The 25,487-nt window shown below is 41.6% G+C and overlaps 1 protein-coding gene across 6 annotated transcripts; it reads left to right on the top strand.

The window, feature by feature from the left end:
- Positions 1-25,073, top strand: NCOA4 (nuclear receptor coactivator 4). Of its 6 annotated transcripts, none has more exons than XM_045040323.1 (10): positions 1-132; positions 15,501-15,655; positions 16,915-17,055; positions 17,232-17,320; positions 17,789-17,897; positions 19,710-19,802; positions 20,320-20,466; positions 21,562-22,557; positions 23,001-23,141; positions 23,499-25,073. In XM_045040323.1, the coding sequence occupies exons 2-10, from the start codon at positions 15,515-15,517 to the stop codon at positions 23,502-23,504; spliced, it is 1,863 nt and encodes a 620-aa protein (XP_044896258.1). In that variant the 5' UTR covers positions 1-132; positions 15,501-15,514; the 3' UTR covers positions 23,505-25,073. The 6 variants fall into 6 exon arrangements, with proteins under 6 accessions (XP_044896258.1, XP_011285553.3, XP_044896260.1 ...); XM_011287251.4 differs by lacking the exon at positions 1-132 and adding an exon at positions 8,900-9,052; XM_045040325.1 differs by lacking the exon at positions 1-132 and adding an exon at positions 10,080-10,099.
- The last annotated feature ends 414 nt before the right edge of the window (positions 25,074-25,487 follow it).

The raw sequence follows: 25,487 nt of genomic DNA, 5'->3' as shown, positions 1-25,487 counted from the left end.
ACGTGTGGCGTGAGGCGTGGGAGGAAGGTTGTGCTCTCGCGAGAACTCTTCCTTTCGGCCCTTTACTTGTTCGGGCCGGTCTCTCTCCGAGGAAGCTTCCACTCCGGTCGCCGGGCGCTGCGCTTGGAGCTGGTAAGAACCACAGTGGCCCTTCGGGCCGGCGCGACTCCTCCAGCCCTCACACTGCGGGCTGTTCCAGGGCGCCATGACCGCTTGCCCACCGGGCCTGGGCCTGCCTTTCCCGGCCAGCCTTTCCCTCGACCCGTCCTGTCCGGGGGTCACCTTTTCTTGACTGTCGGCCGGCCGGAGGCTGCGCTCTCCCCGGGCCTCAACACTCTGCCCGGGGGCCACCACCTTCTTTCTGCCCGCCTTCTCTTGGCCCCGGGAGTGACAGCTGCAAGGTTTTGCTTGCTCTCGCCAGGGTCTCTTGGGGGCAGAGAGACTCCCGTTTCTCCAGAATGGGCCCGGAGGCATATCCATTCCTATGCTGCTGGGTGGAAACGCGAGGAAGATCATGTTTTTTTTCAGCCCTCTGAGTGCCAGCACATCTCATGTAATACAGCCCGAGAGGCATCTTGATCCTCTCCTTTTTACAGATGAGAAGAGCAAGTTTTGCTCATTCCTTGATTCATTCCACCAGCAATCATTATTCATTGCCTAGGTGTTCAGGGGGTTAAGGCTATAGCAATGAAAACAAAGGGGCACAGCGCTTATTTTCGTGAAACTAAATCCCTGTGGCGGGGCAACAATGATATAAAACAGCGTTACGTGCCATGTGATACAACAAGGGATAATGCGATCAAGAATGACAGCAGTCAGAGTCTGTCAGGTCACAAAAGCAGAGCTTTTTTCACAGTAGCATTTTTCGGTATTTTCTAATCAGGGTAAGGTTCACCGTAGCGTAACTGTCTTTGGACAGATTTAGCTTTCCACCACCTATCTGGTAATTTGGAAATGTGGTTGTAAGGTCTCTTGAATACCTTCCTGGGGTGAGGGTGAGACGGGTGATCATAGTTGGCTCATTTCTGCACTGGGGTCCTAGCATGCCATTTCTGAACTTTAAAGACTATCAGACTCTTTGAGGAAGACTTACCAGATGGTACAGTGGAAGTGGGAGGTGGTGCGTGTATCTTGTGGCTTAGGGAAGTTACTTGGTTTGCTCTTTGGGATGTTTGCTAGCTTGTCCAGTTGTTAAGATAAATAAATGAGATAATATATGTAAGGTCTAGCCCCGTAATATCCCTCACATTTTATTTCTCCTTTCCCCCTTTTTATGAGACTTTTGTCTTTGAGTCCCTAGGGAAAATCATAGGGGTCTAAAGTTTTATGGTATTTTGCGTTTTTAATGTTTGTTTATTTTTGAGAGACAGAGCGTGAGTCGGGGAGGGGCAGAGAGAGAGGGGGACACAGAATGCGAAGCAGGCTCCAGGCTCTGAGCTGTCAGCACAGAACCCCATGTGGGGCACCAACCCACAAACCATGAGATCATGACCTGAGCCCAAGTCGGAGGCTTAACCGCCTGAGCCATCGGAGCAGCCCTATGGTATTTTGTGTTTAAAAGATTTTTAATGTTTATTTTCGAGAGACAGAGACGTGGCACGAGTGGGAGAGGGGCAGAGAGAGAGAGGGAGACACAGAATCTGAAGAAGGTTCCAGACTCTGAGCTGTCAGCACAGAGCCCGACGCAGGGCCGGAACCCCTGAGCCATGAGATCATGACCTGAGCCTAAGTCCAACGCTCAGCTGACTGAGCCACCCAGGCGCTCCTGGTATCTTGTGTTTAAATAAACCTCTGCTATTACATTATCACGGTTGGTCAAACAGGTATTTCAAAAGTGGAAAAGCATGGTGAGCTATGTAAGGGAAGGAAAATGTGATTCTCCGGGTGGGGGGGTGGGGGAGGCAGAGCGATCTGATTTTAGAATTAGGTAGGACTTCCCACTCCACCCCATTTTATTAAATGGCTTAGTTGTACCAGAATCTCAGGAACTTGTGTAGGGGCTTCAGAAAACCGTGCAGGATATTCTGACACATCCCTACCCCCATTCAAAAGCCTCTTGGCTAATGTTTTATAATAATTCCCCTCCTAGAGTAAGGGAAGCGTTACCATACTGGAGAACATTCAGAGCCAGTCATTGCCACTGCTGATGGATTTTTAACTCTGTCTCTTATTTCAAATAATTAGTATTTTCTGCTGAGTTTTTGGTGACTCAGTGGCACAATTCTCCTCTAGATAGCAAGTTCACTGTTGCGGCTTCAGGGACTATCATAAGTATAGTCAGCTTAAGCACACAGTAAATATTTGTTGAATGAATACATAAAATCTCAATACCTAAATGACCCCTTTAACATACATTGTGTGGCTAAGGAGTTATGACTCAGACCTGGGATTAAAGATTAAATCTTGGTTCCTCCACTTGGAAGCTTGTGATTGTAGGTAATATATTTAACCTCCTCAATCCTTAGTTTCTTTTTTTTGTTGTTGTTTTTTAAGCCTTAGGTTCTTTATTTTTAAAATTGCAATAATATGTATCTTAAATATTTGTGAGGACTAAATGAGATAATGTGTAAAAGAAAGCCTTGGAACAAAGATATATTAAATGTTTACTGAATTTATTCAACGAATATTTATTGAACACCTACTGTATAATGCTGGACAAAAAGACAAAGTTTCTTCCTGTGTGGAACTTACCTTTCAATGTGTTTTCTGAAGTGGGGTCAGAAAATAAATGGTTTCTTCATGTCAGATTGTGGTAAGTACTATGGAGAAAAAGAAAATATATTAAGTGTGACTGTGGAAGGAAGATTTAGTCTGTATAGGATAGTGAGTAATGGCTTCACTGGGAAGACAGCCTAAGGAAGTGATCAGATCCCCTAAGGAAGTGAAAGAGTGGACATGAGGCTCTCTGGAAGAAAGTGCAAGGGCCCCGGAGGTGGAAACATCCTTGGTATGCTGGGGGAGCAGCAAGGAAGCAATGGTGGCTGGACTGAGCCAGCAAAGAGAAGAGTAGGTGGGGGTGGGGGTGGGGTGGGCAGCAGTCATGAGGTTTCTGCAGGAATACTGGAGAGAGATGATGGTGACTTATTGAATATACGAGCTACATAATAAAATGTCTTCTTTATTATCATACCCCATTCTCTGACCAAGAGTGATAAAAGTAGCTGCAGATATCCCTTGATTTTTTAAAGCATGTGTTATACCACTTTGCTTTTACAAAAGACCTGCACTCGTTATCTTTTTTTTTTGCTAACCAAAGAAATCCAAAGAGGAGTTTGCTTTTCAAAAAACGGTGAAAAGGGAATATAGCGTTCAGCATTTATTTTGCAGTGAGCCGATGTAGAGGCGGCGTGCCTCCCCAGCAGCTAGAGTGGTGCCACCAAGCTCCTTCCCTGGGAACTACACTCAGCATCTCAGCAGCAAGCCACCACAGCTTTGAACTGTGTCTGTGAGCATTAGTGCTTTATGTCAATTTATTTTGTGCATCCATTAGAAAGATATGTCGTAAGGCATCAGAAAATCCTCAGAGAGGTTATTTTTGGGGCCTGGAAATGCTCAAAAATTTTTCCATATAAATTAATGGTAATTGCTTCTTTATGCCATTTCAACCTACGAAAGGTTGCACAGAATGCCCTGCTTTTGGATAATGGGGGAAACTTTAATGCCTATATAGCTCTTACTATGTGTTAGGCATTATTCTAAGTGCTTTACATATATCAATCTTTGGGGGATTACGAATACACTTACCTTGATGAGCACCGAGTTAATATATGAAATTGTTAAATCACTTTATTGTACACTGGGAACTAATACAACTATATGTTAACTACACTGGAATTTAAAAAATAAAATATATTAATCTTTGAGTTATTTGAAAGAAGTATACTGAGCCTCAGAGAATTAAGACTTGTCACTATGCATGATGAGCACAATAGAATGTGTTCCTGGTTCAGACTGTACTTTCTGAGGCATTGCTGAAATTAGTGGAATCATTGTCTCTGTTTATATACCAGTTAGGTTGCAAGTCTAAAGTGACCATAAGGCACGAACCAATGTGTATGTATTGGCTTAAGCACAGTTTTCAGGAAGGCATTATAGATGTCCATGGCATTTTTGTTACTCTTCTTGCTACTTTTTAGTTTTCATAAAGCTTTTGTCCACATTTTCATTTAGGCTTTGTTTCAGTTATGAGTATGTCTGAATACTTTGTTTCAACATAGAGCACAGAAACAATGCCAGTGGCCTAGGCTGATCTGGGGGCCAAGTTGAGCACTTCTACTCTACTGAGTCCCTTTAAATAGTGTTTCTGTGCTTGTCAGTTAAAGGCGCTGCCATATAGTCCTTCTCAGCTTGTCTTTGCTTGTTAAATTATAACATTCAGTCATAACATCCCATCTAGCCTACAGTACCTCGGAGCCTGACATGGTATTTATTCTCTTTGAATTCAGTAGATTCACTGGCAAGTGAATAAAATTGTTATTTTGAGAGCACTCTTTTTTCTTCTGATATGAGTGATTCATTCTAATTCTCTTAGCCATTCTTATCCCAAGCCATCATCCCTGATTTTGCCTGACTTGATTATTCAGTGGAATCAAGATATTCTTCTCTGGGGCTAGAAGTATGTTTGGGGGCACTTTTGAGGCTTCCAGTCCTCTTATCCAGCATTACTTAGAGTCCTCTACAAATGTGATAATTTGGTTCATTGAAGGAGTGAATAGCTGACAAAATAGGTTAAAAGGTTTTTGATTGTCAGTAAGGTCATAGAAAAGTTAAGTCTTTTTTTAAAAAAAAATTTAAATGTTTATTTTTGAGAGAGAGACACACACACAGAGTGTGAGAGGGAGAGGGTCAGAGAGAGGGGGAGACACAGAATCAGAAGCAGGCTCCAGGCTCTGAGCTGTCAGCACAGAGCCTGATGTGGGGGCTCCAACTCACGAATGGCGAGATCAGACCTGAGCTGAAGTCGGAGGCTTAACCAACTGAGCCACCCAGGCACCCCAAGAAGTTAAGTCTTTTAATACTTGGACAATTACTGATTTCATAAGAATATAACCTTAGGTATATTTTGAATTTGACTTTGGCATTATTGCTAGTCCCACAAGCTTTAGAGAAGGGAAAATATTATATCACATGTTCACTTCTGTGGGAAAAACCACAAGATACTTATCATAAAATCGGGGATAAAATGGTATTACTGTGATAGTGGATAAGTAACATGTTTTCCTATCCTTGACTGTATTATGGCCAGAAAGTTCAAGTTGAAAATAGGGCAGGGCCTCAGTTCTGAAAGCCTACCAAACTTCTGTGGTGTCAGCTAGAATTTCTGTGGTACTGCAAAATCTTGAGGGGAAAAAAATATCCAGAGTTGGCTGTAAATATAGTTAATATTTCCCCTTTAACTTACAGATTTGCTGATGTTTGTGGATCTGTATAGCTGAGCTTTGATAGATCTGGTGTCAGGAAAGATACTTTTTCTCTGTGCATATCCTGGGATCATGGTTTTGGTAGCACTACCCTTGCCAGTTTTGTCTTGTTTGAAAGACAACTAAAATTAAGCCTTCTGCTAGAAACATTTCCACCTCTGAAAAACCTTTCTGAATTAATGCAGGCCTTAGTGTCACATCAAGGTGATTATCTGTGTTTAAAGAAGAACTGTACTGTACTTATTATATAAGTCTGAACTTGAACATTTGTTTATCACTCATTCATCCATCCACTTATCAAACATATATTAAGCCTCTGTTGAGTTTAGGGTCACAGTACTGTGCAACTCCAGGAACACCATTCTCTTTAAGTCAATTCAGTAGAGCATGTAGAGTGGAAGGGGGTTAATGCCAAGACACCCTTACCAGGCTTATCTGTTAAGCATTAGAGTGAACAAAGCCAAGTAAGATATGATACCTTCTCTTGGGAATCTTCAAGCTAAGGAGGCAGGCATGTAATGTGTAATAATGTGGCATGTTACAGGTGTCATACTGGAAACCTGTTCAGAATGTAGTGAATCCAGAGGAGGCAGCAGCTAACCCTGTTGGCGAAAACTATTGAGGACAGGGGTGCTTGGTCAGGAGAGGCTTCACAGTAGTGGCGACTTGGGCATAGTTAGAAAGTGGACAGGTGGGGAGAAGGGAACTGGTATTGCTGGCAGAGAGAGTTGGGAGAGCCAAGCTGGACAAGGTGAACCAGCCTGGACTTTTCATGGAACAGCTGTGTAGCAGATCACAGTGTGGGGGTTCCTTTGGGGAAACAGCAAGAGAGCCGTGTTGGAACAAGAAAATAGAGAACTTTATTGCCTTTATACAAAATTTGGACTGTATCTTGTAGGTAAGTGGGGAGTCATTGGAAAGTTATGGTTTATGTTCTCTTTAGATGAGATGATCTACTGGGAGTGGATGGTTCACTTGTTCTGAGATAGCAAGCATAGAAATCTTGAAGCAGAAGACAGTAAAATACCCTTCAGAACGTAAACATTGTATAAAGATGCAAGGGCAAATAATTAAGCTTAAGGGAGTAAAGAGGAGCCTGCAAAATGGTTTGAATGCAGAATTCTTCTAGATTTTTATGATTTTTTTCCTCCCCAGTCTTCTTATGTTTATATCATTGTAGTAACAACTAAAGTTGGCATAAGCTGACAAAACACTGACTTTTAGTAACTGTAACTTGGGAATTCAAGTGAGGGAGAGCTGGAGCATTTAGGGTGTAGAGGCATTGGTCAGGATCTTTTAGAGTGAGTGTAGGGATTATCAGTTATGTAGGTGATGGTCAACATAGTTTCTATTGTATTTACATTGTATTTTATAGGGACACCTAAAAGATAAAAAGTTTTGACATCAGTTATGTTTTGATAGACTGAGAATTCCTCCTTTCTAACCATTTGACTTAAAGTACAAAGGGTCATGGGGTGTCTGGGTAGCTCAGTCTGTTAATCATCTGACTCTTGATTTTGGCTCAGGTCATGGTGTCATGGTTCATGGCATTGAGCCCCCGTGTCAGGCTCTGCGCTGACAGCGTGTGGGTCCTGCTTGGGATCCTCTCTTTCCCTCTCTCCCTCCCCACCCCTGCCCAAAATAAATAATAATGAATAAAAAAAACTTTAAGAAATTGTTTTCTCATTATTTTTGGTGATGTCTGAAATTGGATCCCAGAAACTTTGTGCATGATAGATAAAACAGGCGCCTCCACAAACTCTGTTCATCTGAAATCTGAGGGATGCGTAACTGAAGGTGATGACCTTTTGTGTTTGCTTTTTGTCATGTGGTTTTTCTTTACTCTTATTATTTACAAAAATCATTTCATATACATAGACAAGAGCAAGTATTTTGCATTAATATAATTGATTGGAAGGGAATGACTGTGCTGTCTAGATTTTGTCTTCTGGCCTGATTGGATATGCAGACTGTAAGGATTGTTTTTGGAGAAAAAGGCACCAGACTAGAAGTACCATTAGCACGATAATCATACAGGAATACTGTGTCAGGTAGTGTCCTAAACATTTTCCATGTATCAATTCATGTAATTCTCATTGAGTTGGGTCCATTATTATTGTCCCCATTTTACAGACCAGGAAACTGAGGCACAGATTGGTTAAGTGACTTGCCTGTAGTCACACAGCACCTAAGTGGGAAGCAAAGTTTTGTACTCAAATGGTCTAGCTCCAGAGTCCATTCTCTTTTGTATTACTGCCTCTCTAGGTAGGGCTCTCATTTTAACTTTCGTATTCTCAGCACCTAAAATAGTGCTTGGCATCTGGTAGGTGCTCTAAGCAAGCTTTTTTTTGAATGAAGAGCATTCATGAATTTTAACAGCGGCACTGGACTGTGTGTGGCTTGTGTGCGAGCATGTGATTGTTGTGAGAGACAGACACTAGGGTACAGGTAGAGGTGTGTCACAGATATGAGAGGATGTCTGAGAGGGCCTGGAACAAAAGACGAAGGCCGAACCCCAGCTGGGCTGACAGGGGTGATCTCTGGAAGCGTAAGCTACTGGGAAGGGACATTCCAAGAATAACTCCGTAAGCCTTCTGACTGACCCACGTTTGTTATTTGTCTGTGACGATTAGCAGCATAACCCTTAAGTCCTCAAAGTCTCGACGATTTGGGGCACAGAGCGAGGTGGACACAGGCTAAGAGTTGGAGCAGCAGGGCGGAGGGGACGCTAGAGAGGAGCCCCCTGGCGTCTGTGGGCCCCTGGCTTCCGGAAGCGGCGGGGAGGGGGTGGAGCTTTGCGAGAGGCTGCGGGGGGCCTCCGGCTGGAGGGGCTGGATGGGGGCGTCCGAGCGGGCGGGTCCTCCAGGCCCGCCCCCGGCGCCGACGTGCGCGTTCCCGCCGCCGTGGGCTGCTGCCACTAGCGGGCGGGGCGGGGCGCGGCCCGTGGCCGCGGGGACCTTCAGCCCTTGAGTCCAGGATAAAGGGGCCCCCGGCTCGCCAGGCAGGTGGCGCGGCGGAGACTGGGCCTGCGGGGTACGTCCGGCAGCCCAGGGCCGCAGCGGGAGCGCTCTGAGTCGACTCGGCGCTCTGGGCAGAGGAAGGGGCTCTGTGGCCCTGGCTGCGCGCATGCGTGCTGAGAGGCGACCCTGCGGGCTGCGGCTCATACCGGCTACTGTGCTCTTAGAAAGTGTGGGGGAACCTGGAAAGTTGCATGAGTCATTGTTGCTTTTGAACTAGAAAAGTCTTGGGTTTAGGTGGGGAATTTTGTGGTCAGTTTCAGTTACTGCTTCGGAAATTTGATGTGCTGGGGTTGACTGCTTGTAATTCCGTGTATGAAGGTAGACAGATCCTAGGGCAGTAAGCTCTGAAATTGTAATCTTAAAATATGCTATGGAGATTTCATTGGTATCTTATTTTGTGTAAGTCTCTTCAGGCATTAACCTTATTTGCCAGGTATAAAAAAATTACGGAGAATCAGATCCTGAATTTCAAAAATACTTTCTTGATAAAGAATTAAAAGTGGGCTGGGGCTAGGGTAAGATATATAGCCTTTGAGGTAATGAATTGTGCAGTAAAAAACCTTTAAGATTTTTTTTAACAAGAAGAAAGAACATGTGAAGAAATGTCTCAAGGTAAAATAGAATGTGGACTATTATTTCATAATTTTTTTTTTCCTGAAAATTTGTACCAACGGTCTATTATATATTGTCTCATCAAAGATAACAAATTGGCAGTATTTCAAATTTAGTAGTGAGTAAAACATAGATGTATGCTGTGGATTGGTTTTTAGTGTGTGGGTTTCTAGCAATGATTTGGATGCCAGGAAAATAACTAAAAAGTGGACCTCTTTTCTTGGAGAGAAGGTTAGGTGGGAAGGGTGACAAACACTGAGAACTGGAAGGTGCAGTTAGAGATGACCTGGTTTAAGCCTTTGTTCAGACAGACGGATGGAACTCTGAGTGATTGTGATACAGATGTGGGATCAGATCCAGGGCTGCTGCTCCTGTCCTCCTTGCTTGGGACTGGTACTTGGCAGTGTTTTGATTATTCTGAACCTGTCATGATGTGCACGAGCATTATTTATTTTGTTAGCATTATTTAAGGAAGAAAGTTCTGAAAAACTGTCTTAATTTATTGAGGACTATGAAATTGGACAGAATCTTAATGTAAGTTATTTCAGTAGTACAGTAGTATTCTATTGGAATGTTAATTTCTTTTCGTTGTTTTTGGGATGTTAATTTCAGACTCTAGAATTGGTAAATAAAAATAATTTGTGAGTGATAATACACTAAAAGAAGAACAAGTTGGTCACAGAGCATCCCGGACGAGACCTTAAGAACCTCATTTCTAAACCCAAACCTGTTATGGCTGTGGTCCTTTAGATGGATCATTTAAACTGGGCCTTTTGTGGTTTCATCTGTACAATGAGAATAGTCTATTAAAGAGATGTCAAAGAGTTTTTCAACTTAAAAAATTTTTTTTAATGTTTAGTTTTGAGACAGAGAGACAGAGCATGAATGGGGGAGGGTCAGAGAGAGAGGGAGACAGAATTCGAAGCAGGCTCCGGGCTCTGAGCTGTCAGCACAGAGCCCGACACGGGGCTCGAACCCATGGACCGCAAGATCAGGACCTGAGCCGAAGTTGGACACCCAACCGACTGAGCCATCCAGGCGCTCCAGGTTTTTCAACTTTTTTTTTTTTTTTTTAACGTTTATTTATTTTTGAGACAGAGAGAGACAGAGCATGAAAGGGGGAGGGTCAGAGAGAGGGAGACACAGAATCTGAAACAGGCTCCAGGCTCTGAGCTGTCAGCACAGAGCCCGACGCGGGGCTAGAACTCACGGACCGCGAGATCGTGACCTGAGCCGAAGTCGGCCGCCTAACAGACTGAGCCACCCAGGAGCCCCCGGGTTTTTCAACATGAAATTGTGGTTTGTGTTGGTCACAAGAGGGCTATTGCTTTTTGGAAATTTTATGGTTAAACCATATGATAACGACTTAGTTTCATTTGTGGTTAGTTGCTCAATTCTGGTTTCAAGGTCTTTGGGTTTCATAATTAGATTTGTGCCAACCACTGTGCAAAGATGGCATATATAGTTTGTAGAATTCTTGTTTTGGGAGAGTTCTGGGTTCTCCTGGAGCTTTATTTTAGGGGTATGTGTGTCTCTCCCTCCTACTTCCCCCTACCCTCAAACCTAGGACGGGAATCCTAGAGGCGGGGAAGTTTTAGAAGCACTTAAATTTTAGATTTTGTCTCAAAAAATATACATTTAAGGCAGTCTTCTTTTGAAGGTGGTAGGGCAGTATTTTGGATTATAAAGATGAATAAAAAAAAGATTTAAAAAAAATACTTATTTATTTTTGAGAGAGAGACAGAGCATGAGCAGGGGAGGGGCAGAGAGAGAGGGAGACACAGAATCTGAAGCAGGTTCCAGGCTCTGAGCTGTCAGCACAGAGCCTGATGTGGGGCTTGAACTCACAAACTGTCAGATCATGACCTGAGCCGAAGTCAGACGCCTAACTGACTGAGCCACCCAGGTGCCCCAAAAAAGAACATTGTTAATAGTCTTTAATTGATTGGAATTTTAGATTGAGAGCTGATTTGGTCCAGTCTTTTTACAGGTAAGAAAATAGGCAAAATAGGCTCTCAAACCTGAAACAAATGGTGGATTGTTGAAAATGACCATATGCACTAGTAACTTCATACATGTCTCTTTGGATGTGACCTTTCATAAAGCTTTCATTAAGCTAGGTCAGTCTTCACCTCATTGTGATTTGAGTTCACCTGTGTAGTGGTGTTCTTGATTTCCATTCTGAGGGCTTCCTCCTCACTGCAGTACAAAAAGGGAAGCCTTTGCATAACTACTTTCTTGGGATCTAGGCTATAGAAGCTGACTGTCCCCTCCACTGCTGCACAGGGAGGTGGGGGAGACGGCCAAAGGCAGCAGAGAGACAAGCATCCTGGGACTGATCATAAGGAAATGAAACAGGTTTTCTTAGCGACTGACAAATGGGCTCTAAAGATCCTTATTCTTAACAAGATGACTGTTTTGAAGGATAACACTCATTTTAATTTGAAAACGTGATAAATATGTGGGAAAAATCAGTTTTGTAACTTAAATCTCATCCTGCCTTCTGTCCATAGCTGATAAGGAGAAAAACCAATTTGCCATGTTTTGTTCTCATTAGACAGTTGTATGGTACTTGTGATTGAATTGAAAACATCTGTAGGGATCTAGTAATAACAGTCAGCACTTAAATGCATTTGAATGTGCCACCCATATGATGTAGAGCTCGGGTTTTGACATTGTGAAGTGCATTCTAGTTTAATTTTATTGATTAAATTTTATACTGTGCCAGGCATTGTGGCATTCCGCACAAATGGTGAGGACCTAAGAATGGGAAATTTGGCATAGGTGAAATTTGGTTAATAATTGGAAAGACAACTAAACATGCCTTGCATAGAACTCTTAAGTGCAAAGTGCAGCAACTTGTGGTAATGAGGTGACTCCATCTCTCCAAGTATGAGCCAGCGTTTCACTTGTGTTGCACTTGTGTTCACTTGTATTTTTCAGAGTCCCTACAGTGTGCACCAAGTGTACACTAATTCCTATGCTTAACACATGGCAGCTTCCAGTGTGAAAAAGAAGTTAGAAAAGTAGTGGGGCGCCTGGGTGGTCCAGTCAGTTAAGTGTCTGACTTTGGCTCAGGTTATGATCTCGTGGTCTGAGTTCCAGCCCCGCATCAGGCTCTATGCTGAGAGCTCGGAGCCTGGAGCCCGCTTTGGATTCTGTGTCTGCCTCTCCCCAGCTCACCGTCTCTCTTCTCTTCTCTTCTCTTCTCTTCTCTTCTCTTCTCTTCTCTTCTCTTCTCTTCTCTTCTCTTCTCTTCTCTTCTCTTCTCTTCTCTTCTCTTCTCTTCTCTTCTCTTCTCTCTCTCTCTCTCTCTCTCTCTCTCTCTCAAAAATAAGTAAACATTACATTAAAAAAAAAAGTTAGCAAAGTATTTACAGCTGGTGTTGGTGTTTTGAGGGTTGGAAAAGTTTTCCACAGCGATTCCTCTCAAATTTAGTTAAGGAAGCCCTTCCTTTTTAGAAGTCATTATGGGGAGGGGCGCCTGGGTGGCTCAGTCAGTTGAGCATCTGATTCTTGATTTCTTCAGCTCAGGTCATGATCCCAGGGTCATGGGATTGAGCTCCGTGCTGAGTGTGGAGCCTGTTTAGGTCTCTCTCTCTGTCTCTCTCTCTCTCTCTCTCTCTCTCTCTCTCTTTCTGTCTCTCTCTCTCACAAACCCCGTATCCGGTGAGCCCCACTTCTCTATCTCCCCCTGTCTCTGCCCCTCACTCACTTGCGCCCCCTCTCTCAAAATAAAAAAAAAGATTCTCTTCCTCTGCCTTTCTCTCCCTGACCCCCGCCCCCACGCACTCTCTAAAAAATTAAAAAAAAAAAAGTCATTATGGGGAAACAGACTAAGGTAACAAAACAATTGGAAATTTCCTGAATTGCCTTCAGTTTCTTATAGGATCTCTAGTTCCTCACTTGGATCTTTTCCTGAGGTGGTAAAAAGAAAGCCTGTTAGGCTTCTTCCTCCCATCATTTTATTTTATTTATTATTATTATTTTTTTTAATGTTTATTTTATTTTTGAGACAGAGCATGAATGGGGGAGGGGCAGAGAGAGAGACACAGAATCCGAAGCAGGCTCCAGGCTCTGAGCTGTCAGCACACAGCCCAACGCAGGGCTCCCAACTTGTCAACCGTGAGATCATGACCTGAGTCAAAGTCAGACACTCAACTGACTGAGCCATTCAGGTGCCCCCCCATCATTTTATTTCTGAGGGTGGGGATCACACTGCTTTTGTCCCTTTCTAGTTTCTAGCTAGCTATCTGGTCCTAAACCTAGGCATGGAGATGCAGTCTAGGCCAAAGTTCGCTTTGTCTCAGATGAGGTGTCAGTCATCTGGAGGACTCTGCACTGGGTAGACTGCTGTTGAGCCAAGAGCAGCCATCTCTCAGAAGGTCCTTGCCTTCAGAACCGATAGTTCTTTCATATATGGTCTCAGATGTCTCATGTTAATCCTCCTCTACTCCCTGTGGGTGATTCTGAACAAATCTAAGTCTTTTTTGACAGGTCGCCAAGTATTTGAGTGTAGTAATCATGTCCTCCCAGAAACTTATCTAGGGTGAACAGCTTCCCTTCCTAGAGAAATTTTTCATATTTTTAGAGTCCCTTTCCCTTTTTTAAATGCATTTTCTAAAGTGTGTTATTCAGAAAAAAATTTCAAATTTAATGTAATAAATATGGAACAGATTAGTCCTGTGACAAATGCTATACTGTTGGTAAATGCAAATAGTTCGTTATTTTTCTTAGACGCTGCACAGTGCTAACTCATGTAGAGCTATACTTTCAATTAAAAATCTTCATCCTTTTAAAAACATTTTATTCTCTTTTACTTTATCTTCCCCCATTCAAGTTTTAAAAATTTACATTGTTTTATAAGATTTAACAGCTATGTCGAGATTGTTTTGGAATCTGTTTTTGTCAAAGTCCTGTGTTAACCCCGACTTTAATGTCTGTCTTCTGTTTTTATCCAGGTACTTAGGGAAAACAGTTGAGTAATAGGGGAAAACATACCTCTAAAAACTTCACACACTGGCTTCAGTCTGTTATCCTTTGAGTTGTTTGTAAAAAATAATCCATTTAGTTATAGTTCTGTTTAGCTCATATTCACTTTGTCCTTGAAGACAGTATGTAACCTTGTCACAGGCCGCACTGACGAGCATCCAGATAGATTGTGGCTGCAGGATTACGTTGAGTGGCCAGTTTACTAAAACTATTCAAGAAGGAAGAAACTTTGGTATCACGGGGCTTAGTGACTTAGTGAACACATGCTGGGCTACACCGATTACTGCTTTTTTCTAAGTGTTTACAAATGATCTCTGATTCTAGGTCTTTCCAGGATAGACACATACTTCTTCCAGTGGTTTTTGTTAAGCTTTTGCTTCATTGTTTTCCAATGCTTCTGTGTCAGTCTCATATTATGTCATTGGTTATGTGCTGTTCTTTCCACTTCTGTTTCTTATCTCTTGTAAACCCAGGATTGTAGAAAATTCCTGTAGCAGCCCACACCAATGCCTGTAAGCATTTCCCTTATCAGAATCCTATGAAAGTATTTTGTTAGATTTACATTCTTGAAAACTTCTTAGCTATGAAACCATCCCTAAGTTAGTTCTTCCTAAATTAAAAAAAAAAGTCCCATCTAAAAGAGAAAAGAGGAAATACATTAAAATTTCCTCTTTCTCAATAAATATAGGCAAATGCCAGATCTAAACTATGTTCTAAATTCTGTTTACCAATTACTGGTTTGTCGCTACTTTTCAAAATAATTATGGATCTTTCTAGACCTTTTATTGTTTTTATTATTTATTTATTTATTTATCTATTTATTTATTTATTTATTTTTTCAACGTTTATTTATTTTTGGGACAGAGAGAGACAGAGCATGAATGGGGGAGGGGCAGAGAGAGAGGGAGACACAGAATCGGAAACAGGCTCCAGACTCTGAGCCATCAGCCCAGAGCCCGACGCGGGGCTCGAACTCACGGACCGCGAGATCGTGACCTGGCTGAAGTCGGACGCCCAACCGACTGCGCCACCCAGGCGCCCCTCTAGACCTTTTAGTCTTCACCTCTAAAACTGTAAAGTAAGAACACATGCCTCCTATGATTTTATATGTGTTATAAATAGAAATTTACATTCAAGTGTTCTTTTAACTTTTTGGAGGCTATATAATTGCCCTATCAGTTCAGGAAAATTGGTGTTTTTTAGGAACAGTTTGTTCACATGTAAAGTGTCACTAACCTAGATGCCTAGAATTACATGTCAGGAATGCAGTAGTGTTGAGCAGGAAGGAAGCAGCAGTATTTTTTGAGTATACTGTGTGCTGGGTCATGTGTTGGAAGTAATCTAATTATGCTAGTTATTGGGAACTGGTTGGAATGATCAGTTGGGGGATGATTGAAAGGTGGTTTTTGGTTGCAATTACAGTGCAATTTAGATTTTTTCTTTCTTTCTTTCAAAGGAACAGTGAGCAGAATGAGTACCTCACAGGACCAGAGTGGCTGCTCCAGTAATAGAGAACCCCTTTTGAGGTGTTGTGATGCACGGAGGGACTTGGAGCTTGCTATTGGTGGAGTTCTCCGGGCTGAACAGCAAATTAAAGATAACTTGCGAGAGGTGTGATGTGCGCTTTTTTCTTCCCTTGTCTGGGCTCTTAGCACAGGGCTGGTTAGAGCATGGCCAAGGGCTTGACTTCTCAGTGCCATCAGAAAGTTTCACCCCATGCCTTGCACGGTATGCCTGAAATGTTAATGCTTTTGATCCCCAAGGGAAATTAAACAGATGGTAGAAGAGTCTGGAAAACCTTGTACCACTGTAAAGAGTTGCGCTTGCATTGTGTGTGGTCCCTGTGCCAAGCACTGCCATCAATAAAACATAACAAAATGAATGAGCACTACTGCTCAGCTGTGTCCTTGTTGCATAAAGGGTGGCACTTCATCATGTCCCCTACCATCCTTTAACTTGGTGGTGGCATGGTTTTGTTGGTGGCATGGTTCGGTAAATAACTTTATCTGTTAGAGCAAGCCAGAAGGAAATCTTTTTGTTCCATTGGTCTACTAGTACTGTGTTGGTGAAGACCAATACTTGGAATACTTCCAATACTTGGAAGACCAAGTATTACATGACTTTGAAATAAAACTTTATTATATAGAAAAACTTATTTAAAAATCGTTTCTTATGTGAATTCTCAGATAATTTATGGCTGTTTTGATTTCTTTCCTTAGGATTTTTACATTTGTCCTTTTCTGAATCGCCGTTTATGCTTCCAGAAACATTTAGTTTCTAGTTTTACTTAAACTGTCTGCCCTAATGGTCTTGTAGCTATTGACATGTAGTGGCACATCTCTTTACTGAATTGGCTTACTGTAAATGGATTGCTCATTTGTAGAGTGAGAAAACAGATAAGGGCTAGCTATTAAGTTAATACTCCTATCTTACTCCACTGATGAATTTGTCAGACTATAGGTTTTCAAATTATATGGAAAACTGAGGGGGATCAGTGTTACATGGCATATCATTTATTTTCTCTTGATTACTTTAGGCCACCCAAATAAACCGGTTCCTCTTCAGAGGGAGGGTGTATTGAATGAGGATTTTTGAGCCTATGAATGTCTTTATGTCTGGAATTCTTAAACTGGGTCCATGGGGCTTTGGTAGTTTCATGGGTGGGCTTCGGGACCCTAAACCTTGAAATTAGAGGCAAAATTTTGAGTATATAGTATGTGTTTTTCTGGGGAGATGCTCTATAGAGGTCATTGGATAACCAAAAGGATGTGTGACCCCCCCCCCAAAGTTTAAGTACCTCACCATTCTGTGGGTAACACCATTCTTCGGGCTTATAACAGGAGTGAAGCTAACAGGTATGCATTTCCTAGGTCAAAGCCCAGATTCACAGCTGCATAAGCCGTCACCTGGAATGCCTTCGAAGCCGTGAGGTGTGGCTGTATGAACAGGTGGATCTCATCTATCAGCTTAAAGAAGAGACACTTCAGCAGCAGGCCCAACAGCTCTACTGGGTAAGGTGGTTGGTTGCAAGGCTGTAATTGGTTTTGACTGTGGCTTTTGGTTTCCAGAGAATGCCTTTCCTATAATGTAGCATTAATATAGATCAGGTAAAAGTTTAATCTCAAGTGCTGCTTGTTAACTTGGATATATACTCAGTGTGGCTAGACGGTTTCAATTTTTCTTACAGTTACTGGGCCAGTTCAATTGTCTTATTCATCAACTGGAGTGCACCCAAAACAAAGATCTAGCCAATCAAGTCTCTGTGTGCCTAGAGAGGTAAAGATGTTTTTTGCTTGTTTTGACTTTTGGCTCTTTGACTTTGATACATTTTTTTAAAAAGTCAAAATTGATTGAGAGCAGGGGAGGGGCAGAGAGAGAGGGACACAGAGCATCCTAAAGCAGGCTCTGCGCTGTCAGCGCAAAGCCCAGTGTGGGACTAGAACCTGCGGACTGTGAGATCATGACCTGAGAGATGAAGTTGGACACTCAACTGACAGAGCCACCCAGGCGCCGCTAAAGTCAGTTTTGTAACTCATTGTATGTCTTGGATTTAACTTCTTTTTTTCTGTGATAAGGTCATCCTACTTTATATATTTAATATTATACTGGGTGGTGTGTAGTTAAGTCATCTACCTGTGATGAGTTTCTTAGAAAAGTATAGTCATTTCAGATTACTCACAGTTTGGCTTTGTTTTGGATTAAATAGTTACTCCTTAAAAAAGCCAGGTTTTATTTTTTCTCCAGACTGGGCAATCTGACCCTCAAACCTGAAGATTCGACTGTCCTACTTTTTGAAGCGGACACAACTGCTCTGCGCCAGGCCATCACCACATTTGGATCCCTCAAGACCATTGTGAGTGTTGACCTCAGATAATTCATAGTGCACTTCTCAGATCTGTGGACTCACAGATGGTCTTAAAAACATCACATTTTTCCTATGAATAGTGGCTTTCTTGAGAATTTGATAAACTTCAGAAGTTTCATGTTCTGAATAAGTTGATTGAGCATTAGGCTGTGGTAGTTCTTGGAATGTGTATTGATTCATGGATAATCGCCAGAATTCATCTTGTATTTATTTTTTTATTAAAATTTTAAAAAATATTTTAATGTTCACTTATTTTTGAGAGAGAGAGAGAGAGAGAGAGAGACAGTGCGAACAAGGAAGGGGAAGAGAGAGAGGGAGACAGAATCTGAAGCAGGCTCCAGACTCTGGGCTGTCAGCACAGAGCCTGATGCCAGGCTCGAAATCACAAACCATGAGATAATGCCCTGAGCTAAAGTTGGATGCCCAACTGACTGAGCCACCCAGGTGCTGCTTTTTATTTTATTTTTGAGAGATAGAGAGAAAGAGAGAGGGAGCGTGAGTGAGCACAAGCAGGGGAGGGGGAGAGAGAGAGGGAGACACAGAATCCGAAGCAGGCTCCAGGCTCCGAGCTGTCAGCATAGAGCCTGATGCAGGGCTCGAACTCACTGACCGTGAGATCATGACCTGAGCCGAGGTCGGACGCTTAACTAACTGAGCTACCCAGGTGCCCCCCTCTTTATTTTTTAAGTTTATTTATCTTAGAGAGTTGAGTGAGCAGGGAAGGGGCAGAGAGAGAGAGAGAGAGAGAGAGAGAGAGAGAGAGAGAGAGAGAGAATCCCAAGCAGGTTCTGCACTGTCAACGCAGAGCCTGACATGGGGATTGATGTCCTGAACCAAGAGATCATGACCTGAGCCGAAACGAAGAGTTGGATGCTTAACTGACTGAGCCACCCAGGCGTCCCAGTCTTGTATGTCCTTAAGTAACTTGGACATGTATATATATATTTTTTTTTTTAAGTTTTTTTTTTTTTTAAGTAATCTACACCCAGCCTGGGGCTTGAACTCACAACTCTGAGATCAGGAGTTGCATGCTTTACCAACTGAGCCAGCCAGCCACCCCTTTTTTAAATACTTTGACATATTTCTTACAGAATTATTTCTCGGTCTGTTTTAAGTTTAGTTTTTTTTTTTTTTTAATTTTTTTTTTTTTTAATGTTTATTCATTTTTGAGAGACAGAGAGACACAGAGTAAGAGCGGGAAGGGGCAGAGAGAGAGGGAGACACAGAATCTGAAGCAGGCTCCAGGCTCTGAGCTGTCAGCACAGTGCCCGATGTGGGGCTCGAACTCGCGAACTGCGAGATCATGACCTGAGCTGAAGTCGGACGCTCAACCGACTGAGCCACCCAGGTGCCCCAGTTAAGTTTAGTTTTTTATTTTGAGAGAGCAGGTGAGGGGCAGAGAGAGGGAGAAACAGAATCCCAAGCTGTCTCTGTGCTGTCAGTGAGGAGCCCTACGTTGGACTTGAACTCACAAGTCGGATACTTAACCGACTGAGCCACCCAGATGCACCTTGAATGGTGTTTAGTCTGAGGAACCAAACATGTTCTCACTTGGGTTTTATTAAAAGCAGTAATACTACCAATTCTGGTGAATTCTCTTGTATGATGATAGTTATGTGATAGAGAATTCTCAGATTTCATAACTATTTGTAGGTCATCGAGTTTAGTATAAAGAATATTTATTTTAGTGAAATGGTAATGCTTGGCTTCCTGTGTTTGACATTTAGGAATTACAGTTTCACTTTTTTGGGATGAAAGCATAATTTGCATTTCAAAGATTAATTTGCTTTTATTTTATAGCAAATTCCTGAGCACCTGATGGCTCATGCTAGTTCATCATCAAATATTGGGTCCTTCCTGGAGAAAAGAGGCTATATCCCATTGCCAGAACAGGTAAAATGTCATTTTTTTTTCTGGTAACGAAGTTATTACTTGGCTTATATTTCTTTTGGGTTTTGATTAAATCACTTTCTTTTTTTTGCTACCATTTATTTGTAAAAAGGCACAAGTGGTATTGAGTTAGTTTATGCAATTAAATGCTCCTTTTGAGACTGAATGAGAGATAGAAATTTAGAGGTTTTATAGATGTTAAGAGAGAAAGTCATTGTTAGCAATCCATAAGAAATTATTATTAGCTGTCTGGGGTGTTTCTCTCTTGGGGAACCTTCTCTTCATAATCATAGAGATGATTTACTTCTTAAGGCAGTGTGAATATAGGCTGCTAGATGTTTTGAGTGGAGAAGAACCCTGGAGATGAGATATACTTCTTGTAAGATGGAGCCTTAGGGGAGTCGTGTCACTTGTGCCGTCAGTTGGAAGCCAAAATTAGAAAGCTTGGGTCTCCTTTCCTGGTGAACTTTTGACGGCATTTGGCATGGCCTTGTTAAGCAGTGAAGTATCATGTGATTAGCAGAAGTCAGCATCCAGCACCATGGCTGTCCCTCTCAGCGAATGGCTCCTTGGAAACAAACCCGCCACTGGTCGGCAGGCTCCTTACATACCCAGCACCAACCTCCAGGACTGGCTTACCCAGAAGCAGACCTTGGAGAATAGTCAGGTGTGTTGCTGCTTTTACTGTTTCTGAGTAGATGCAGTAGTAGATGGGTTTGGTTTTTAACTCTTAGTGTACGTCTTTTAGTTTTTAGTCTTGAAATACTTTTATGACTTTATAGTACAACAGTGATACCTCTTCACTATGGATAGAAAGGTTAGCAGAACTGTAAAGAAATACAAACCCATAACCCCAACATGCAGAGATAACTGTTTTAACATTTTCATTTGTATACTTCCATTTTTTTTTTTTTTTTTTTTTTTTTTTTTTATGCGTACATATACTTAAATCTGTAAATCCTGTTTTGGCTAGCAGATTTTTTTTTTCACTAGTAGAGCATGAATATATTTCTCTTTCATTTAATTTCTTCCATAAAATCCTTAATAGTATATCTCATTGATTGGCTGTAACTTAAACTCCCAATTTTTCTGGGTATAAAGTTCCTCTGAACAGCCAGGAGTTAATTTATGCTCATTCTTGATTAATTCCTTAGGAGTAAAATCCTAGAAATTTAGAAATTGCATTTCTAGATTATAATTCTGCATACCCTTCAAGACTTTTGATAAGTATTGCCAGTTTGGCTTTCCAGGAAGCTGATAAGCAATTTATATTCAGAAGAATATTTGGAATATATTGAGGGTGCTTCCTTCCCTAAAACTTCTCTAATAGTGGTAATCATTTATAAGCTTCTTTGTTTTTGAATTTGATACAAAGTAACATTTTACTTTTGTTTTGAAGTTTCTTTGATTATGGAGGTTATTATTCACGTTTCTTGGCCTTTGATGACCTGCCTAATCATCGTTTGTTCATTTTTGTCTTCTTCATAAAAGCATATTATGTAGAACTGCTAGCCTTTCTTCTATCAAATATGCTGTAGATGCTTTCTCATAGTTGGTATTTAGTATTTTTCAGTTTTTTAAAAGCTATAGAAAATAAATTTATGTTCTTCAATATTTCAGTATCCCAACAGAGAAATCCTTTGTGTCTTGACCTTACATACTTAAATTTGGAAACACTGGGCAGTGCAATAAATTTGCGTATAGAACTCTTATACGCAGTCGTAATGTACTGGTGAACTAATACTGTGTACTTTTTATGTAGACTTCTGCCAGAGCCTGCAATTTCTTCAGTAATGTCTGGGGCAACCTGAAGGGCTTAGAAAACTGGCTCCACAAGAGTCAGCAACAAGAGGTCCCTGAAAAACCAACTTACCAAAAGTGTAATAGCCGTTCTACTACCAGTTCTTACTCCACTGAAATTGAAAAGGTTGGAGATCTGGAGCTTCTTGATCAAGATGAGATGGATCTTTCTGACTGGCTGGTGACTCCTCAGGAATCCCAGAAGCCGGAGAAGCCTGGCAAAGGCAGCTGTGAAGCCAGTGAGAAGTTTAAGCTCCTGTTTCAGGTGTTCCAGGAGCCCTATAGTGTGAGTGATTGGCTTCTCAAGCCCGATTCCTGCACCAATTGTCGGGGCAACCAGCCCAAAGGTGTGGAGATTGAAAACCTGGGCAATCTGAAGTGCCTGAATGACCACTTAGAGGCTAAGAAACCCTTGTCCACTCCCAGCGTGATTACTGAGGATTGGCTTGTCCAGAACCGTCAGGAGCCGTATAAAGTAGAGGAGGTGTGCAGAGCCAATGAGCCCTGTACGAGCTTTGCGGAGTGTGTGTGTGATGAAAACTGTGAGAAGGAAGCTCTGTGTAAGTGGCTTCTGAAGAAAGAAGGGAAAGATAAAAATGGTGTGCCTGTGGAACCAAATCCTGAGCCTGACAAGTGTATAGATTCCCTGAGTGTGTGGCTCTGTCCTTCCAGAAAAGAGGCAACAGAACAAGCCAAGACATCAAAGGCAGTGGCTCCTTCTAGTATTGCTAATTCCTTCCAAGTCATAAGGAGCAGTCCCCTGTCAGAGTGGCTCATCACACCCTCCTGCAAAGAAGGATGTCCCAAGGAAGTGCCTATTACTGAGGACAGAGCTGGCAAACAAAAGCTTGTGAACCCCGTGGCCACAGCTGACTGGGTTTTGCCAGGAAACAAGATGGGAAACCTCAGCCAGTTATCCTCAGGGGAAGACAAGTGGCTACTTCGAAAGAAGGCCAAGGTGAGCACAGGCATCAGAATAACACCATTTTAAATGTATTTCATAGATTTATACTTTAATTAATCCCAAATCTTGCAAACGGGCCAGATCCTTAAATATGGTAGTGTTATTTGGCCTCAGTATTAACTTTGATGCCATGTTAGAACAGAATGGAAGATTTGTGATAATTATTCAGACTGAGATTTTTACATATTTTCCAGGTCCCCAGTCCCCATCCTGCAGGAAAGAAAAAAACAAAAAAAACAACCCACCAGCCTTTTTATTGGCTGTCTATGGAAGAGATTAAACATTTGTACCTTTGCTTTTGCTTATTAGAGAGAATGGCCAACATTTATGTTATTACAATATTCCTTATAGATGCTACTCTCTTCGGAAAATGAGTTAAGTTGGTCTCTTGCCCCCCAATTGTCATGTAACAACCTGCCCTTTTTGTCTTCTTGCAGGAAGTATTACTTAATTCACCCCTGCAGGAGGAACATAACTTTCCCCAAGACCGTTATGGCCTCCCAGCAGTTTGTGATCTCTTTGCCTGTATGCAGCTTAAAGTTGACAAAGAAAAGTGGTTGTATCGAACTCCTCTACAGGTGGGTGTATATGTCCCTGGTGTTAAAAAAAAAAAAAAAAAAAAAAATTACAGATTTTAGCTGCTTGTAAATGTTTTGTCTTCTGTATGAATTCATACTTTGCCCACTGAACCCCTTTCCTATGAATGGTATGTGTATTAGGCAGATGAGGGTCAGGGGGCGGATCATAGCAGTTTCATATATTTCACTTGAACTTGCTTTATGAAGTAACTAGGACACACTTGAAAGTGACCTTTCAGGAGGATACAGCTGTCAGGGGAATTTCTAATAGCTTATTGAGAAATTAGCGCTTTAAGGTGGGAAGAGATTTGCTTTTATCCTATAGTTGATTTTTTAATCTGTGGGCCTTCTTTACAGATGTGAAAGGATGGAACACTGGAGTCAAACAACTTTTCTGCAGATTATCACACCTCCATGAGCCGAGTGACTGTGCGGCTTGCCAAATCCTTGTGTTTCTGGGTCCAGTCAGCTTCATTCCTTTCCTGCCTAACTTTGAACTAGTGAAGAGAAATAAGTCATCAAATTATGAGTTACTGTGTAAAAGAAAAAGGCTGTTTGTCGATGCTGAGGTGATTCAGTTCCTTCTTACAGAAGTATTAACTTAAATTCACCCCTCCACTAGAAACACAGCATCTTGGTGGATAGGTCTTTTTCATAAGCCTCTACAGCTCCTTAGATTGGGTTGTTACTAGAAGTACATTAAAACACTGTAGTTTTAAAAATGAAATAGTTCTATAATCAAGGTGTGTCAATGTATTCAAAAGCTACTAGTAAACTTCCCTAACCTTTTGATTGCCCTCCTTTAGATGCTTCCCTTGCTGTGGGTTTTCTTCCGTTGGTGGTGGAAGTAATGATTTTTCTGTTTAATATAGTATATTTCACACAAATAGTTAACTTTGCCAATATAATGATTGTTTTCTTACCAAAACGTGTATTAACAATCTGGGCGTTTTTTGACATTATAAAACTAGCCTACATGTCAGATTCTACATTACTTTTCTCCTTTTGAGAGACTCAGCTACTGCAAATTTTCTTTTTCCCTTTTCTAAGTTACTAACTTATCTCCCGAGCTTTTAGAAGAGCTCCACATTGCTTCAAGACTGTATTCAGGGTAGTCCTAGCCACTTTCAAAAAACTCTCAACTCCAGGCAAAAGAACCCTAGTGCTGACTAGTCAAAAGAGCAAAAGGCAAGACCTGTTAGAAATGCAGTATTTGAGCTATTTGCTATCCTAAGGGTTATTGGTGCGTCCTGTGTAAATGCAAGCTGAGCTTGACACCTGGTGCTTTTAACTAGGGATAGATTAAGTGTCCTCTTACTGCAAGCATAGCATCTCTATACCTCCAAGAGTAGAATGCAGTGCCCTTTTAGTGAACAGGCTGTTTTGAACACTTGTGCCTTGGGGTGTTTATGAAGCTTTATGAAAACTTAATGTTTTCTCAGTATCCTTAAAAGACACATATATGCTTTATGAAGTTTCTCTGTAGGAAGTGGGATTTATAATGTTTTTAAGTTCTTTAAAGTGAGTTAACTTAGCTGCTTTCCAGGCTTTTAAACTGTTAGGCCACTCAGCTTGCCTGTGTTATCGTTAACTTTTAAAGTTTGTGATGTGGTCATCTAGAAAGTCCTTTTAGGGAAACTTCACAGTCCCATAGTCTTGGCCATACAGCTTTGTTAGGCTTGAACCACAGCTGAAAAGAACCTATGTTTTGGTCCCCCTCCCCCCCCCAATACCACTTAGAACTTTAATAAAAGTGGCAGGTAAAAACTTAAGGAGCCTTTTCCATTATCTTAGGTTGCAGGAAACTTTGTAGTTTTTGAGGTTTAACAATGTATTCCTGATTTTACATTCATCACTATGTTAATGAGTATGTAAAACATTCTTTTGCATTGATGCATTTTGTACCTCCCTCCATTAAAAGCATAACAGCCAGAGGTGTTGTGTGTATTTGTAAAAACTACCGTGTCACAAAATATTCTACCACATTAAGCTTTGGTTAGGAGTACAGCTAAAAAATTTGAACATAAATTGCTTTTTGTATTCACTTAAATATTAGTGTATTTTTATGAAACAAATTAGCAAAAGATAGGTATATTACTAACTTCATTTTTAGGCTTTTCCTGAAGACTTCAGATCTACTCTTTTTAATTTTTTATCTGTTCTGTATGAAATATATTAAACTCACTTTTCTTAAAAACCAGAGGCCTTCAGCCAAGATTCAGTGCTTTCCTGTCAAATTCCTTACTAGGTGCATGCAAAAGGCCCCACCTTTACTCTTTTCTTTCCCATCATAAAACCACTAGTTGCTCTGTATTTATTGTGTATATGTGTAACATGCAGTACAAT

Source organism: Felis catus, chromosome D2 (assembly GCF_018350175.1).
Source record: "Felis catus isolate Fca126 chromosome D2, F.catus_Fca126_mat1.0, whole genome shotgun sequence".
NCBI lineage: Eukaryota > Metazoa > Chordata > Mammalia > Carnivora > Felidae > Felis > Felis catus.
Note: the sequence above shows the minus strand (reverse complement) of the source record. Positions and strands in the feature narration are given on the sequence as shown.

What these genes read in the sequence shown, in the direction of transcription:
- NCOA4 (XM_011287251.4), top strand. An exon ending in AGGCCCAACAGCTCTACTGG is followed by an intron (nt 17,056 to 17,231) that starts GTAAGGTGGTTG and finishes TTTTTCTTACAG; the next exon opens with TTACTGGGCCAGTTCAATTG. An exon ending in GTCTCTGTGTGCCTAGAGAG is followed by an intron (nt 17,321 to 17,788) that starts GTAAAGATGTTT and finishes TTTTTTCTCCAG; the next exon opens with ACTGGGCAATCTGACCCTCA.